Source organism: Pagrus pagrus, assembly GCF_965226575.1.
Source record: "Pagrus pagrus genome assembly, chromosome: 9".
Classification (NCBI taxonomy): domain Eukaryota; kingdom Metazoa; phylum Chordata; class Actinopteri; order Spariformes; family Sparidae; genus Pagrus; species Pagrus pagrus.
The window spans coordinates 24,247,221-24,260,574 of NC_140193.1; the positions used below are offsets into that span (position 1 = coordinate 24,247,221).

General features: G+C 40.8%; 1 protein-coding gene across 3 annotated transcripts in view; it reads left to right on the plus strand.

Moving 5' to 3' along the window:
- Window positions 1-12,573, plus strand: part of znf385b (zinc finger protein 385B) — a 51,667-nt gene extending 39,094 nt beyond the window's left edge. For 2 of the 3 annotated variants that reach the window (XM_084362129.1, XM_084362131.1), the window contains exons 5-11: window positions 4,869-5,005; window positions 5,139-5,249; window positions 7,973-8,135; window positions 8,288-8,632; window positions 8,947-9,131; window positions 10,509-10,604; window positions 10,910-12,573. In XM_084362129.1, coding sequence (XP_084218255.1) covers window positions 4,869-5,005; window positions 5,139-5,249; window positions 7,973-8,135; window positions 8,288-8,632; window positions 8,947-9,131; window positions 10,509-10,604; window positions 10,910-11,179 — 1,307 coding nt within the window. In that variant the 3' untranslated portion in view covers window positions 11,180-12,573. The remainder of the gene's footprint in view (window positions 1-4,868; window positions 5,006-5,138; window positions 5,250-7,972; window positions 8,136-8,287; window positions 8,633-8,946; window positions 9,132-10,508; window positions 10,605-10,909) is intronic. The other variant, XM_084362130.1, reaches the window with a different exon arrangement.
- The last annotated feature ends 781 nt before the right edge of the window (window positions 12,574-13,354 follow it).

Genomic DNA, 13,354 nt, shown 5'->3' on the forward strand with positions numbered 1-13,354 from the left:
CTTCATCAGCCAGGGTACGTCAGGGTGCGTCAGGGTGCATAGGGCCTTGAACCTCCTCTGGAGTATAAACTGCTCCACAAGAGGGATGGTATGTGTACAGTGTGAGACAGGAGTTAAATAAAAGCTTTGTGAAATTATTGTCCTGTTCTTGACAAAGCTTGATAGCTTGCTAGGTCTTAAAGCTTGTTTCCCACTTCTGTAACTATTTATTGAAGGAACTGATGTATAATCTGAGAATAATATGCCACTGTTGAATAAACGTAAATATGGCACAAAGATATATTTTGCTATCCTACTTGCTGGAGCAACCAGGACATTAGGATGTGTCAGTTAAAACATACTAAACTTGTCAGTGCCAGTTGCAATATCAGATTAGTCCAGGTCAGTCACCTCTGGTTCCAGTATTAGACTTAACTAGACAGTCCTAGTATCAGACTGGCCTAAAAGGCAACCGGTTTTCATACTAAATTGATCAATTCCAGTTCCGTTCTCAAACTAATTTAAACAGATCAGTTCCTCTCAGCACTTTTATTACTCAGTATTTTTTTCTTCAGATTTGCAGATAGAAATGTGTTGTTGCAAGACACTTGTGAAGAAACTTTGAGTGTTTGTTTGCAGATCTGTTAGATCTTCTGACCAGTCTGAAATAAAACTGTCTGGCTCGTCACCTCGTTGTTGGCTGGTGTTCGTACTGGTTTACAGACCAGCCTGGTTTCCATGTGAAAGCAGTAGCAGATGTGTTTCAGTATTTATAGCACCTTCTTAGAACAGCAACTTACTGTAAGACAGAAGGGTGACTGTGTGTGTGCGTGTGTGTGTGTGTGTGTGTGTGCGTGCGTGTGTGTGTTGTAACCAGATCTCATAGGACAGAAGGACAGAATTAAGACGACTCTGTCATCACAGTATTCGTCACTCACACGCATACTGAAAGACATCTCCAGTTCATACTGATCATGTCAGAAACCAAATACAAGCTTGTAGTTCTTTCACTCTGTAAAAATGACTAAGTTTTGAAAGATTGACATCACTGGATGTCTGAGTGCGGTGCTGATGGACACTGAAACACTGACATTGAAGATCAGACTGTGGCGAATGGGAGGTGACGGGATTTGTAAAGGCTCAAGGAGTCCAGAAGAAGACTCAAATATTCTCTCAGGGTGTCCAGCGTCCTTGAGGTGATTTAACTCCTCCTTGAACAGAGTCCAAGGGTTTGTAAAGAAACTCTAATGTCCTACAGGTGGTTATAGTAATCATCGAGCAGACTCAGGTAATCATTAAGGAAGTTCAAATGGTCCTTGAGGGAAAGCGAAACAAAGCTTGAAGCTTTGGCTTGAATGTCTCTTTAAGAAAGATCCTTGAGTTGTTTTCAGTGTCAGTTGGTTCTTGTGTTGTTTATATAATGCTCTCAGATGTCCTTCCAGGGGTCTCCAATGCAGTTCAAATGATTCTTGAGATGGTCTCGGAGGTCTGGTAGGAGTTTGCAGTGGTTTCTTTGTCTCACAATGCAATGCTTAATGTGGAGAACATATCTGACAAGTTGATAGAAGTGAAAAAATGTCAGCAGGTGGTGGTGTAAGATAGTCCTCAGTCGCGCTCCTGATCGAGTAGAAGATCAGCACCCCTGATCACAAACCGCTGGGCAAACATTGTCATGACGTTATGAAGTACTACTGGCCAGCCAGGTAAACAAGTAGTTGAAATTGCACTCATTTTGTACAGTAAATACATTTTTTGTGCTGTTTTGCACGTGGTATGATACAAACTGTCAATCCCTCTTGGGAAGCTACAACTAAATACTAAGTGCTGCTAATAAAAACTCTGACATAGTGGGTTGATGAATACTTTCCTGCTTCACAGTGGGTGTAAATGCCTTTGTGTTTGTATTACTAATGACAGTCTGCTGGAGTTCAGATTGAATCTACTGGTATGACATCTTCTCTCGTACACTTTTATTGAGGGCGAAGCTTTCATTTTGGCAGGTCGCCGAGCTGACACATTACGCCATCTTTGAAAATAGACACTAATCTGTATTTACTATCATAAATAATCTCCCAGCTAATCGCAGCTGATCCAGACAGTCATCTGAGCTACATGTGTTTGATTACAGCACTGTGTTGTGTCATGCTGTTCTGAACTTAATAATGAGCTGTAGTGATAAATACAGACACTGACTCACAGCTCTGCTATATGAGGACAAACTCAGGCAGCAGATACATGGCACAAGGCTTATCCACTGCTAGCCTAATGTTTTCCTAAAAACACACACACAGTTGACCTGGCCTTGCCTGGTTTGATCTGGGTACATATAATATGTAAAACCAAACCTAATGTTATAAGTATAAAATTCAGATGGATTATAAGACATTTAGAGCAGGTTAAGATGAGTTATAAGACATTTGAATTGGGTAAGGGCTGGTCATGAGACATTTAGATCAGGTAAGGATGAGTTATAAGGCATTTAGATGTAAATAGAATGGTTGTAAAACATGAAGATTATACAAGGTGTGGGTTATAAGACTTTTTAATGGGTTAGGTTAAAGACATTTAGATTGGGTAAGGGTGAGTTATAAGACATCTTGGGTTAGAAGGGATTATAAGACATTTGAAATTGGGTATGGGTGGGTTATAAAACATTTAGAGCGGGTTAAGATGAGTTATTAGACATTTGAATTGGGTAAGGATGGCCAGTAAGACATGTAGTTTGGGTCAGGATGAGGTATAAGGCATTTAGTTTGCTTTTGGGTTAGGGTAGGTTACAAGACATTTGTTTTTCAGTAGAGTGGGTTATAAGGCTTTTGGATTACAAAGGATTACAATGATGTATGGTTTCAGTGGCTAATATGGTATGTCAAAATAGGTTATATTGCATTTAAAATGGAATAGTTAGGTACGGTACGTCAGAATGGAACAGACAGGGTTTTCAGGAATTAAGAATGGGTTGCATTACATTTTAAAGCATTCAGAATGGGTTCGAACAGGTTATAGTGAATGTAGAATATGATATAAAAGGTGTACAATGGTTTGGAATAATTTCTAAGATGTTTGGAATGTGTTATTGTGTATTTAGTATAAGTTATAATTGGTTATAGTTCATTTACAATAGATAGCAGTGGGTTAATCATGATAGCAATGGGCTTTAGTGCAATTAAAATGGGCTAGAATGGGTTATATTTTATTTTGAATGATGTAGAATGGGCTACAGTTCATTTAGAAAAAGGATTGCAATGGGTAATAGTACATTGAGACTGGATCACATGAGGTTGGGATTCATTTTAAAGCATTTATTGGTCTGACTGGTTTATAATGTATTCTAAATGGAATAGACTGAGTTCACCTAAGTTAAGTTGGACAGATGGACCAAACCAATAAGACCAAAACTTCTCCTCCTCCTTCTCCTCTTCTTCTTCCTCCTCCTCCTCCTCCTCCTCCTCATCCTCCTCCTCTGTCAGGGCTGATTCAGTTGCTCTCAGTGTTTCCGCCCACACTCCGTTATGAAATAATTCACTGCAGGGCTTCTACAGGCTATAAGAGTAAACGGACAGAAACGAATACGCTTATTCTAAATCAGACCTACTCTGTGTATACTGTGTGTGTCTATGTAACACCTGCTATGTAACTGGGAACAAACTCAGCTGGAAGCAAGTTTAAAATTGGATTCTCACTTCAGGGGCGTCAGTACTTTTCCTTCAACGGCCCACCGCACACATGATCGACACAAATGTATGGCATAGATATGACTCTGGCTTTTAAATGTGTATGGTAGATTAAAGTTTGAGTCATGATTGTACCTCTTTGAAAGACACTCACAACTCTATTTGTCCTTTCCTGTACTTACTTAACTTCCTGTATGGTGTGATGTGTATGACCCTTGATTTAGTCAATTTAAAGTACATCTACTGTAACTTACTCTCTGCATCCTTAAATGGAGATGAGGAAAAACCCAGAGCAACTCTTACTGGCCCTGTGGCAACTGGACACGTGGACACATTAGATGAGCGCTCATTCACCATTTCCTCGTTTTTTTCTCTCTGTATCATTACCTCTATCCGCCTCCAGCAGCTCCATCTCCATATGTTCTTCATCATGCTGCTGTACAGCTGATCAGCTGCTCAGGTCTCCAGGTTAAAAATGACATAAATATCAGAGTGAGATGGACTTCATCCATTTGTTCTTCTAGAGGTTTGCCAAGAAGGGTCTGTATCAGCACTATCTTTATTTAAGTTCAAGATAGTGGACCAGCTTAAGATACCTTCACTGACCTGCTTACATTAACACAAATGGTTACAGATCCAACGATTTATCTGAAACCTTAATGAATTGCTTTTTTTCTAACATCAAAGCCTCAGTGTATTTCATCCAATCTCTGATCTCAGCACTTCATACATTACTCAGTAATTCACATAGCATACCTACTCAAGCCTTAGCAGAATAGTCAAAACGTTTGTGTCTTCAAAGGTAGCTTTTTGATCTTACAAATGTCTCCGGTTTGCTTAAAATTATGTTTTTTTTCTCCTGCAGCCAAACCAACATTTAAATGCAATACTTTGAAGAAGATGAGAGTGAAGTGGTGCCGTCTGCAGAAATGTTATATTCATGTTAATGTTATATTTAAACATTGGTTCTGCCTTCAGCAAATATTGATCATTTCAGATCTGTCAGATCACAAAGTGTTTTTTAATATTACCTGACGGCCCCAGCAAATCTCTTTCAGAAAGACACATATAAGAAAATGTGAATGGTAATAGGAACGGAAGGGGCAGGACTTTTGAAAGATCCATTGATGTGATGACCCATGAAGTAAAAAGTTCAGTCAAATCAATCAGATATTTTAAATCAATCATTCAAACTCTCTGTCTCTCTGTTTCCAGGAAGTGGGTGTAGTGCTGTGGGTCGGGCGTTGCCAGGGCTCATAGGCGCCACTGGTCCCTCAACGATGATGAAACCATTCCTGTCATTTCCTGTCGAGACAACATCACCAGTTGGACTTTTTCCAAACTTCAACACGGTATGACAGGGTGTCGTAGCTGCCGGCAGTGCAGACCGACTGTGATAAAGAAAAATGTCACTCTGTCAGCATCAATCTGTCATCACTGTTCAGACGATCCTGCGCAGTGACCTCTGACCTCTGTCTCCTGCAGATGGACCCGGTGCAGAAGGCCGTCATCAACCACACCTTTGGTGTTACCTTGGTGCCCAAGAAGAAACAGGTCATCTCATGTAATGTCTGCCAACTGAGGTTCAACTCTGATGTGAGTTAGTGTGGGTGTGTGTAGTTTTAACTTGTAGATCTGATTCTTCCTCCTCCTCCAGACAGTTTGATTATGTTATGCTACTGTGATCAACCTCCTGTCGTGTGTTCCATCTACAGCCTGGCCCCTTCACTATCCAACAGCTCCAAAGATTGCTCCAACACTCACTTCTGCTGAAACTCGAATGTCTTCTTTTATATTCATATTTCTGCACAGAATGTGACTCAGACAGCCTTGAAGTTGCTTAAAGGCGGATTTTGTTCTATTTTAATTACTAGTTTGCCATCGCCCTCATGTGTTAGGCTAAATTCCTGGACCTGTCTCTGTTCTGGATGCTCTGAAAATGAAACCCATGTCAATATTTTTCTCATTTGAATTTGAAGAAGACACAGAAAAAGAAGAGTTACTTTATTATTGGCAAACCTTGGTTGTTAGCTAGCAAGCTAAAATGTCAATAACATTAGCTCTCATTAGCAAGCAATGTCAGCAACATATCACTTCCTAGCTAATATGAGAACATTATGGCCTTATAATTATAATTGCATTGCAGTCCTGCCAGGATCTGAGAAAGTTTGTTTTTTTATAGGATTTTCGATGCTGAAAATGACCAAGTTTTTTTTTACTTACTTACTTACTTTACTTTTCTCAACTTTTACTTTTGCTAAGTTAGGCTAAATACATGCTTGGCCTCCCTCTAAATGCAAAGATTAAACTGACTGAAGTTGATGTTGCTCTGTTCTTTTAAGGAGCTTTCCTAAGAATATGAATACAAATTTGTCTGCAGAAAACCACTAATAAAAATATGTTGTTATGATCCTTAATGCTGTGTTGTAGCCTACTTTTAAAGGCTTGTTTGTTAGTTTGCTTTTGTGTATTCTCCCAGGTGTTCCTAGCAGCAATAATAGCAGGTGTATAATTATGTGTAACACATACCCGTCTATATTAACGCAGTGCTGTGTAAATGACACTCAGCTCATTCACCCAATGACTGCTGAGAGGTAACAAGCTGCCTTGTCAGTGACCTGCCAATCAAACATGACTAATGTATGAGAGCTGGTAAAATTATTCATGAGTTAACATGAAAACAGGAATCACTGTTGAGGAGAGGAAGGGAGTCAGAGAGGGCAACATCTTCTCAGTCTAATAAGCTGAATAAAAGTTGAGTCATGGAGCTTCCAGACAGTCACATGAGGACACTGTTAACCTGGAGGTTTGTTACAGTGAACTGACACACTGTTACTCTGGGCTTGGTACATCTATTATGATGGTAATAGCAATAGATTATCCTGTCATAATAATAGGATAATCTGAACAGTTAATACGCTGCATCACAATTGAGGCTCCATATTTCATATATATATATATATATATATATATATATATATATATATATATATATATATATCCCAACGCAGGGGCTCTCAAATTCTGTGGTTGATGTACATGCCGAATGACTCAGTATTCCTAAGACCCAAGCTCAACTTTGCATTAGCATGTCATATGTATCTACATATCTTATCTGGGTCGAGTCACAAATGTAAATGAATGTGTGAATGCACACAGAATATTGCAAACACATTGCAATTGTATTGATTAATTTGGTGGTGATTGGAGGTGATATGGTTCGTGGCCAATAAAGGATTAATCGTAATGACTTTGGTCAAGCTGAAGAAGTCGGTGTGAGGAGGTTGGAGTGTTTCTACAGCTCAGACACAGCAGAAAACAGACATTATCAGGGCTACTGTGTGAGTTAGCAGTTTAGTGAACAAAACCAATGAGGCGACCCAATTACAGGTGGACTAGGGCCGGATACATAATCATGGGAGTCTGTCTTCTTGAGCAGGATGATTGCGCCCTCTGCTGTTCAAACAGAACAACAGAATGACAAGTAGAGATAATGGAATGCTTTTATACTGATTTCCTTTGTTAGATCAATGAGCTTTAAACGTGATATGTTGGTAGATAATGTCAGTCCCATTGTGGTATCGCAACATTTTTTTATTGTGATATCGAAAACATTTGGTTTATCATTACATCCGTATGTGACAGCAAAGACTGCAGCTTAAAGTTGGAAAAATAATAAGAGAAGAGAGTATGTGTGGATATCATTGATACTGACTACTATGATGATGAACACATTGTTGTGATCGCTGTAGTTTTTGGTACCATTCAAATGAGTTTACCTTGTCTGAAGTTGATACAGGGTTATCTTTTTGAAGGTGAATCGATTTACACTTTCAGGTTTGTCAGTGTCAGTTGGGGCAAGACCACAAGTCAAGAGAGAAATCTGTTGAGTTAAATAGAAGTGAGCTTACCAGACCTCTCCTCATCTCTGCTTAAGACTAGTCAACTTGAAGCTACATTTGCTGCTACTAGCATAAAAGACCTAAACTCTCCAACTTAAACCTTGTAAGTCGAGCTGCATTATTGGTGATAGGAGTTATTGACAAGGCAGAAAAATGAAAAAAGAAAAAAAAAGTTTTTTTTTAACTCTCCATGAATTACAATATTATAGAGGTGCACTGCTCTAGCAGTCGAGTACTATGTTCATAACATGGGTAGCAAACTCAAGGAATTATGTGAACAATTTTAAAGACTGGTGAAACAAACCCTCCATGAGAATCTCAGTAGCTTGTCTCAAGTGACACCAGGACTTAGGTTCTGACAGAAACAAGTGCAAATAGAAAAATGAACTTCTGTCTCTTTGTTTGTCTCTTTTTCAGTCTCAGGCAGAAGCTCATTACAGAGGCAGCCGTCATGCCAAGAAGCTCAAGTCTCAGGAGAACAAGTCCAAGCCTAAGCTGTCCATCACTGGAGAGTCCAATGGGGGCAGCACAAGTCCTGCCCCTCCCGTCTCAGTTAACAGCAGCACCAATCAGCACACAGGTTGATTTTATTTACTACTTACACTGATCTGAGCACTGTTACTGATGATGTTTTCATTTAGGGCTGTTTGCGTTAATGTATGATTGGTTGTTTTCATGTCGTCCTCCTCTTTCTTCTCCTCCTCTTCTTCATCTTCCTCATACTCCCTCCAGAACTCTTACCCAGCCTCATTGAATCCTCCCCTCCTCTGAAACCCTTCCTCCTCCCCTCCTCCTCCTCCCCTCTCTCCTCCTCTCCCTCCTCTAGCAGAGCAGGGAGTGAGCCTCCTCCCTCCAGTCCTCCCTCTGCTCTCCCTGCCCCGGGCCTACTCTCTTCCTCCTCTTCCTCTTCTTCCAAAGCCTCTCCTCAACCCCCTCCTCCTGCTCCTTCCCAGGCCTCCTCCCAAGATGCTCCTGTCTCAGTGGAGTCCGAGGAGGAGAAGGCAAAGAAGCTGCTGTACTGCTCCTTGTGTAAAGTCGCTGTCAACTCTCTGTCTCAGCTGGAGGCTCATAATGCAGGTTAGGAGGGGTGAGGTGATGTATAACAAGACATCTGCTAATCAAATACTTATCTTAAGGGAAACTGTAAAGCGAATGGTAGGAATTGGCCACATTGAGGCAAACTAATGGTAGCACTGATTCACTAGTCGGGTGCCGTTAAACCATTGCCAAAAATGTCCAACCTGAAACAATGGAAAACCATGTGTAGGTTGCCCACGGGAGTGTAGCAGGAGTCCTCAGCAGCTGCCTGTGGCCCTTTGTTGCCTTTATAGCTGCAACGCTATGAAACACTGACAGATTTATTTATAAAGTTGGTTTCTGGGTGTTTGCAGGTTCAAAGCACAAGACGATGCTGGAGGCCCGGAGCGGCGCCGGGCCAATCAAGGCCTACCCTCGACCTGGAGCCAAGCTGAAGAACGGCAGCACCTCCACAATCAAGGGCTCCGGCCTGCAGAACAAAACCTTTCACTGCCAGATCTGCGATGTCCATGTCAACTCTGAGATCCAGCTGAAACAGGTAGAAACACAGCGGGCACATACAGAATAATAACGTTCTTTCAACGTTACTTTATGACCCAAATCTTTGTTCAGTTCAGATCTAAAATCTCCCCCTAAATTCAACTCAGAAGAGGCAGCTTGTTGTGACTAAACTCCCCAGTTTCACACGAGAGCCGAAATATTGAAAGTTTGACTCAAAATGCAGCTTTTGATTTAGTTTTTTATTTAGTTGTTACCTCTTTTTAATCAGTGAATTTCAATCTGCTTGCTCCAGACTTTTGCCTTATGTATTTCTATTGTGTGGCTGGTGTAGCTAAAGGGTCAAATGATCTACTGCAGTAGACAGCAAACAAGGACAGATGAAAATGAAGCAGCAGTGTAGATTGCAAGATATGCTGATGTTTCAGCAACATTTATGTATCTATATCTATTTTTAATAATTTTTTACATGATTTGAAATTATTCTTAATTTCAGCTTTCAAATTCACTCTATTGATTACAGTTTAGTTTAGCACAGTAACCGTAATTGTACTCAATACATTTAATACAATATTGCCAAAGCAGGTTGTATAGGTCCATTGTGTAGTAGAGCTATAATAATTCAGAAATAAAGAAACAAATTATTTCTCCTGTTGTTCAGGCTGGCATACTGTCTCACTGTAATGGCATACTGGGACCCTCGATATAATGGAGCCATGTTATGCTAACAGTAACAGCTGTGAAACATCTGCTGTAAAGGTCTATATGAGATATAAGCCCAGTCTGAAATCACTCCCTCATCATTGCTCCCTCTTTGCAATATATATATATATATATATATATATATATATATATATATATATATACACACATACAGTATATTTTCTTTTGCATTAGCACTGCCAGCTGTATATGCATCTATAAAATGCATTGAATTGTTGGATGACTTGCACAAGGTTGTTGTTTATATACCACACTGGAACTGGAACTATACTGTATAGTGGATACAACACTAAAGTAAAATGTTGGACAGTAAATATCATTCACTACATAGTGAATAGGAAGTGATAGAGGACATAGTCACAGTTTAACTAGTCGATGTGATGATAATGTGAGAAGAGAAGAAGAATGAAGATCTAAAAAAGAGGTGACAGATTCCCCACAGGCTATGATGTGCTCATATTTTGCTGCTTCTGTGTCAACAAGTAAATATTGGATTTTGTTTTGGTCTTAGGGTGTGCTGAATGCTTTGTATTTCATTTTAATTTTAACAAAACAACTGTAAGTTTTGCTCTGTTTTGACCTCCCTCTGCCTTTCTTTAATTTCCATCACTCGACTAGATGAGTTACAGGCTTCTCTGTCCTTAGCTTAGTTATCAGTGTTTAATTGTGTTGGTTGTTATTGTTGTTGTTGCAGCACATCTCCAGCAGGAGGCACAAGGACAGAGTGGCAGGAAAACCCAGCAAACCCAAATACAGCCCCTATAACAAACAGCAGCGCAGCTCCCTCACTGTGAGTGTCCCTCTGCTGCTCTCTCTCAGATTTATATTCAAATTTACTTTATTGGCATGAATAAGCAGGAACAGTATTGCCCAGATCAATGAAGCCATCAATGCAATAGATACATGATAATATCAATCAATAATGGGCAACTGTAAAAAGTCATTTCATATTGAATTATTATGCATTCCTGAATTAATTAATGTATAGGTTCATTTACTTTTTCATAACTCTCTTGTCCTTGTTTCCTTTCCTTACCTCCTCCTCTTATTCCTCTTCATGACTCACCTCATTGTTTCCTCTCTGCTTCGCCTCAGAAGGAGTTGGCAAAGCCCTCCCTCTCTCCCTCCTTCCTCTCTGCTCCCTTCGCTCCTCCGCCCTCCTCCCTCACCTCCACCATCTCGCTCGCTCCCTCCTCTCTCTCCTCTCCCCCCCTGCTCACTACCACCTCCACGCCCCTCACCCCTGCCATTTCTCTCCATCCTCGCCCTCCGGCCTCCACGTCCCTTTTCACTGCCTCCTTCCTGCGTCCGGCTCCTGGACCAATCAGAACGAGCCAAGGATCGATTCTCTTCGCACCCTACTGATGGCAGTGTCAGTTGCGGGGAGTCTAACTGGTGACCTTTGACCTCTGTCCTCCACTTTGTTGGAGCTGTGGGGGCAGAAGAGTCCAGAGGAAACAGCTCTGCCATCATGGCTGCAGGGGTTCAAACCTGACTGAGGCTCTCTAAAGACATTAGAGAACAGGACCTCCTCGTCCTCCTTTTGTCTGGATCAGACCACACAGATCCTGGACAACCTGGGATTTTTCTAATGCAGTCATAGATATCTGGTCATGGAAAAGTCCCCGAAAAATAGAAAGCAATAAGTGGTCCAGAAAAAATCTGAATGCAGCTATTTTGCCCTCCACATTTGTCATTTTGATTCAAGTGATTCAAAGCATCCAACTAAAAGAAGAATATGTGAAATGTTCAACTTGTGCATGAAAACAGAGAAAATACTTACATGTCTCTTTCTTTGACCTTTTTTTTTTTTTTACCAAAAAGAACCCCAAAGTACCTCATCATTACTGACAAATGACTCTATGTGGCAGTCTGAATCTACTGATAATAAAGCTCTTTTTAATATATTTGTTTGACTGAATTATCATGAACAAAACCAGGACTAAAGGTCTCAACCAGATACCTGAACGTGCTCCTGCTTAAAATACTGACGAGTCAACGTGAAGGAGACATCCTGGTGCCAGAAATTTGCAGCACTTTGATGCAGCTGGAATCAGAGCTCAGTTCAGGTCCGGTCCTCAGAGTTTGGAGGGGGCTGGGTCCGTCGCAACACAGTTCCTCCTCTTCCTCTTGCTGGAGGAACTAACCAGCACACACCTGATGTCAGAGAACTCAGCAGACATCCTCCATCATGAACAAATACTACTGCAGATGTCTTCAGGTCAACACTGGACTGTTCTCCTTTAGATCTCCCTGTGCTTATGTTCAGTTTGTTCCTAGCATACAGCATCTCGAGCAAATAAGCTGCACAGAGGAGAATCGAAAAGATAAGGCTGACTGTGTTCTATATAATTGTTATTGAAAACAAATGAGTCAAAGGCAACATGCACACATGAAAAAAAATCTAGCTCCACTGATTTTACACATTAAAGTGTGTTTCCAGGTCTTGGGACGTACTAATGCATATGTCAAATAAGTAGTAAAAAACCTTTTGTGGCTCCAGAGGAAGCTGCATGTAATCTGATATATTGCCTCCAGTGATGTCACTCAGCGCCTAAGTTGCACTGTGGGTAATGTAGGCACCAGGTTTTGAAAAGGAAGAACAATGTGTGGAATAAGAAGAATGATATCCCCTGGTTCTGCAGTACTGAGTATTGATTATTTGTTTCTGAACTGCCCATAATGACTCCAACAGTGTTGTAGGAGTGCAATGCTCTTCAAAACCTATAGCCTATTACCACAATGCAGCTTAGCCACTGGGTGACATCACTGGAGGCAGTTTATCAGATTACATGCAGCTTCCTCTGGAGCCCCACAAGCTTTTATAATACTTTCTTCACAATTGCAGTAGTACTCCCCAAGACATGTAAACACACTTGAATGTGTTAAATTGATGGAGTTACCCTCTGTTAGTCTGTCTCTCAGTACTGAGTTCTCGGCACTGTCTGTTGGTCTCAAACCCATCGGTTTCTAACCTAACGTTAACCCGGATCACAAATGAAACTTAAATGAAAGGAAACAGTGCATTTGTTGGGAGCTATTTTCAGTTTGACCTCCAAAGGAAGTTGTTTTCATGATCTGTATAAACTGTTGATTGGCTGACTGCTCGTGTTTTACATGAGGATGGTTAATTCGGGACAGCTTGTTGTTCATTCTACACCTCCTGCTGACTCAACTTGCTATATGTTTGGAACCTGAATTTACGAGTACATGAACTCCTCCTCCTTATAGCTGATGTCCACACTTCTGCCTGTACCTGTTGTCTCCACTGCCGGTGTGTTAGAGACTCATTCTGCACTTGGGACCGGGCTACTTCCCGCTTTTACAGTGAAAAAGGCCTTTTTTTCCTGACTGCTGCCTGCTATGAACATTTGCGGGTCTGTTGGTTTTGTTTCAGTCAACCTTCCTGCTGTAACTGAGTCTGACTAGAACTGTCTGGAGTTTAAAGCATCTGAGCAGAACTTTTACGGTGCATGGACTATAACTCACAAAGAGTTGGAGAAACTTTTAAAGACAAAAACCTGCAACAGTAAAGGAACG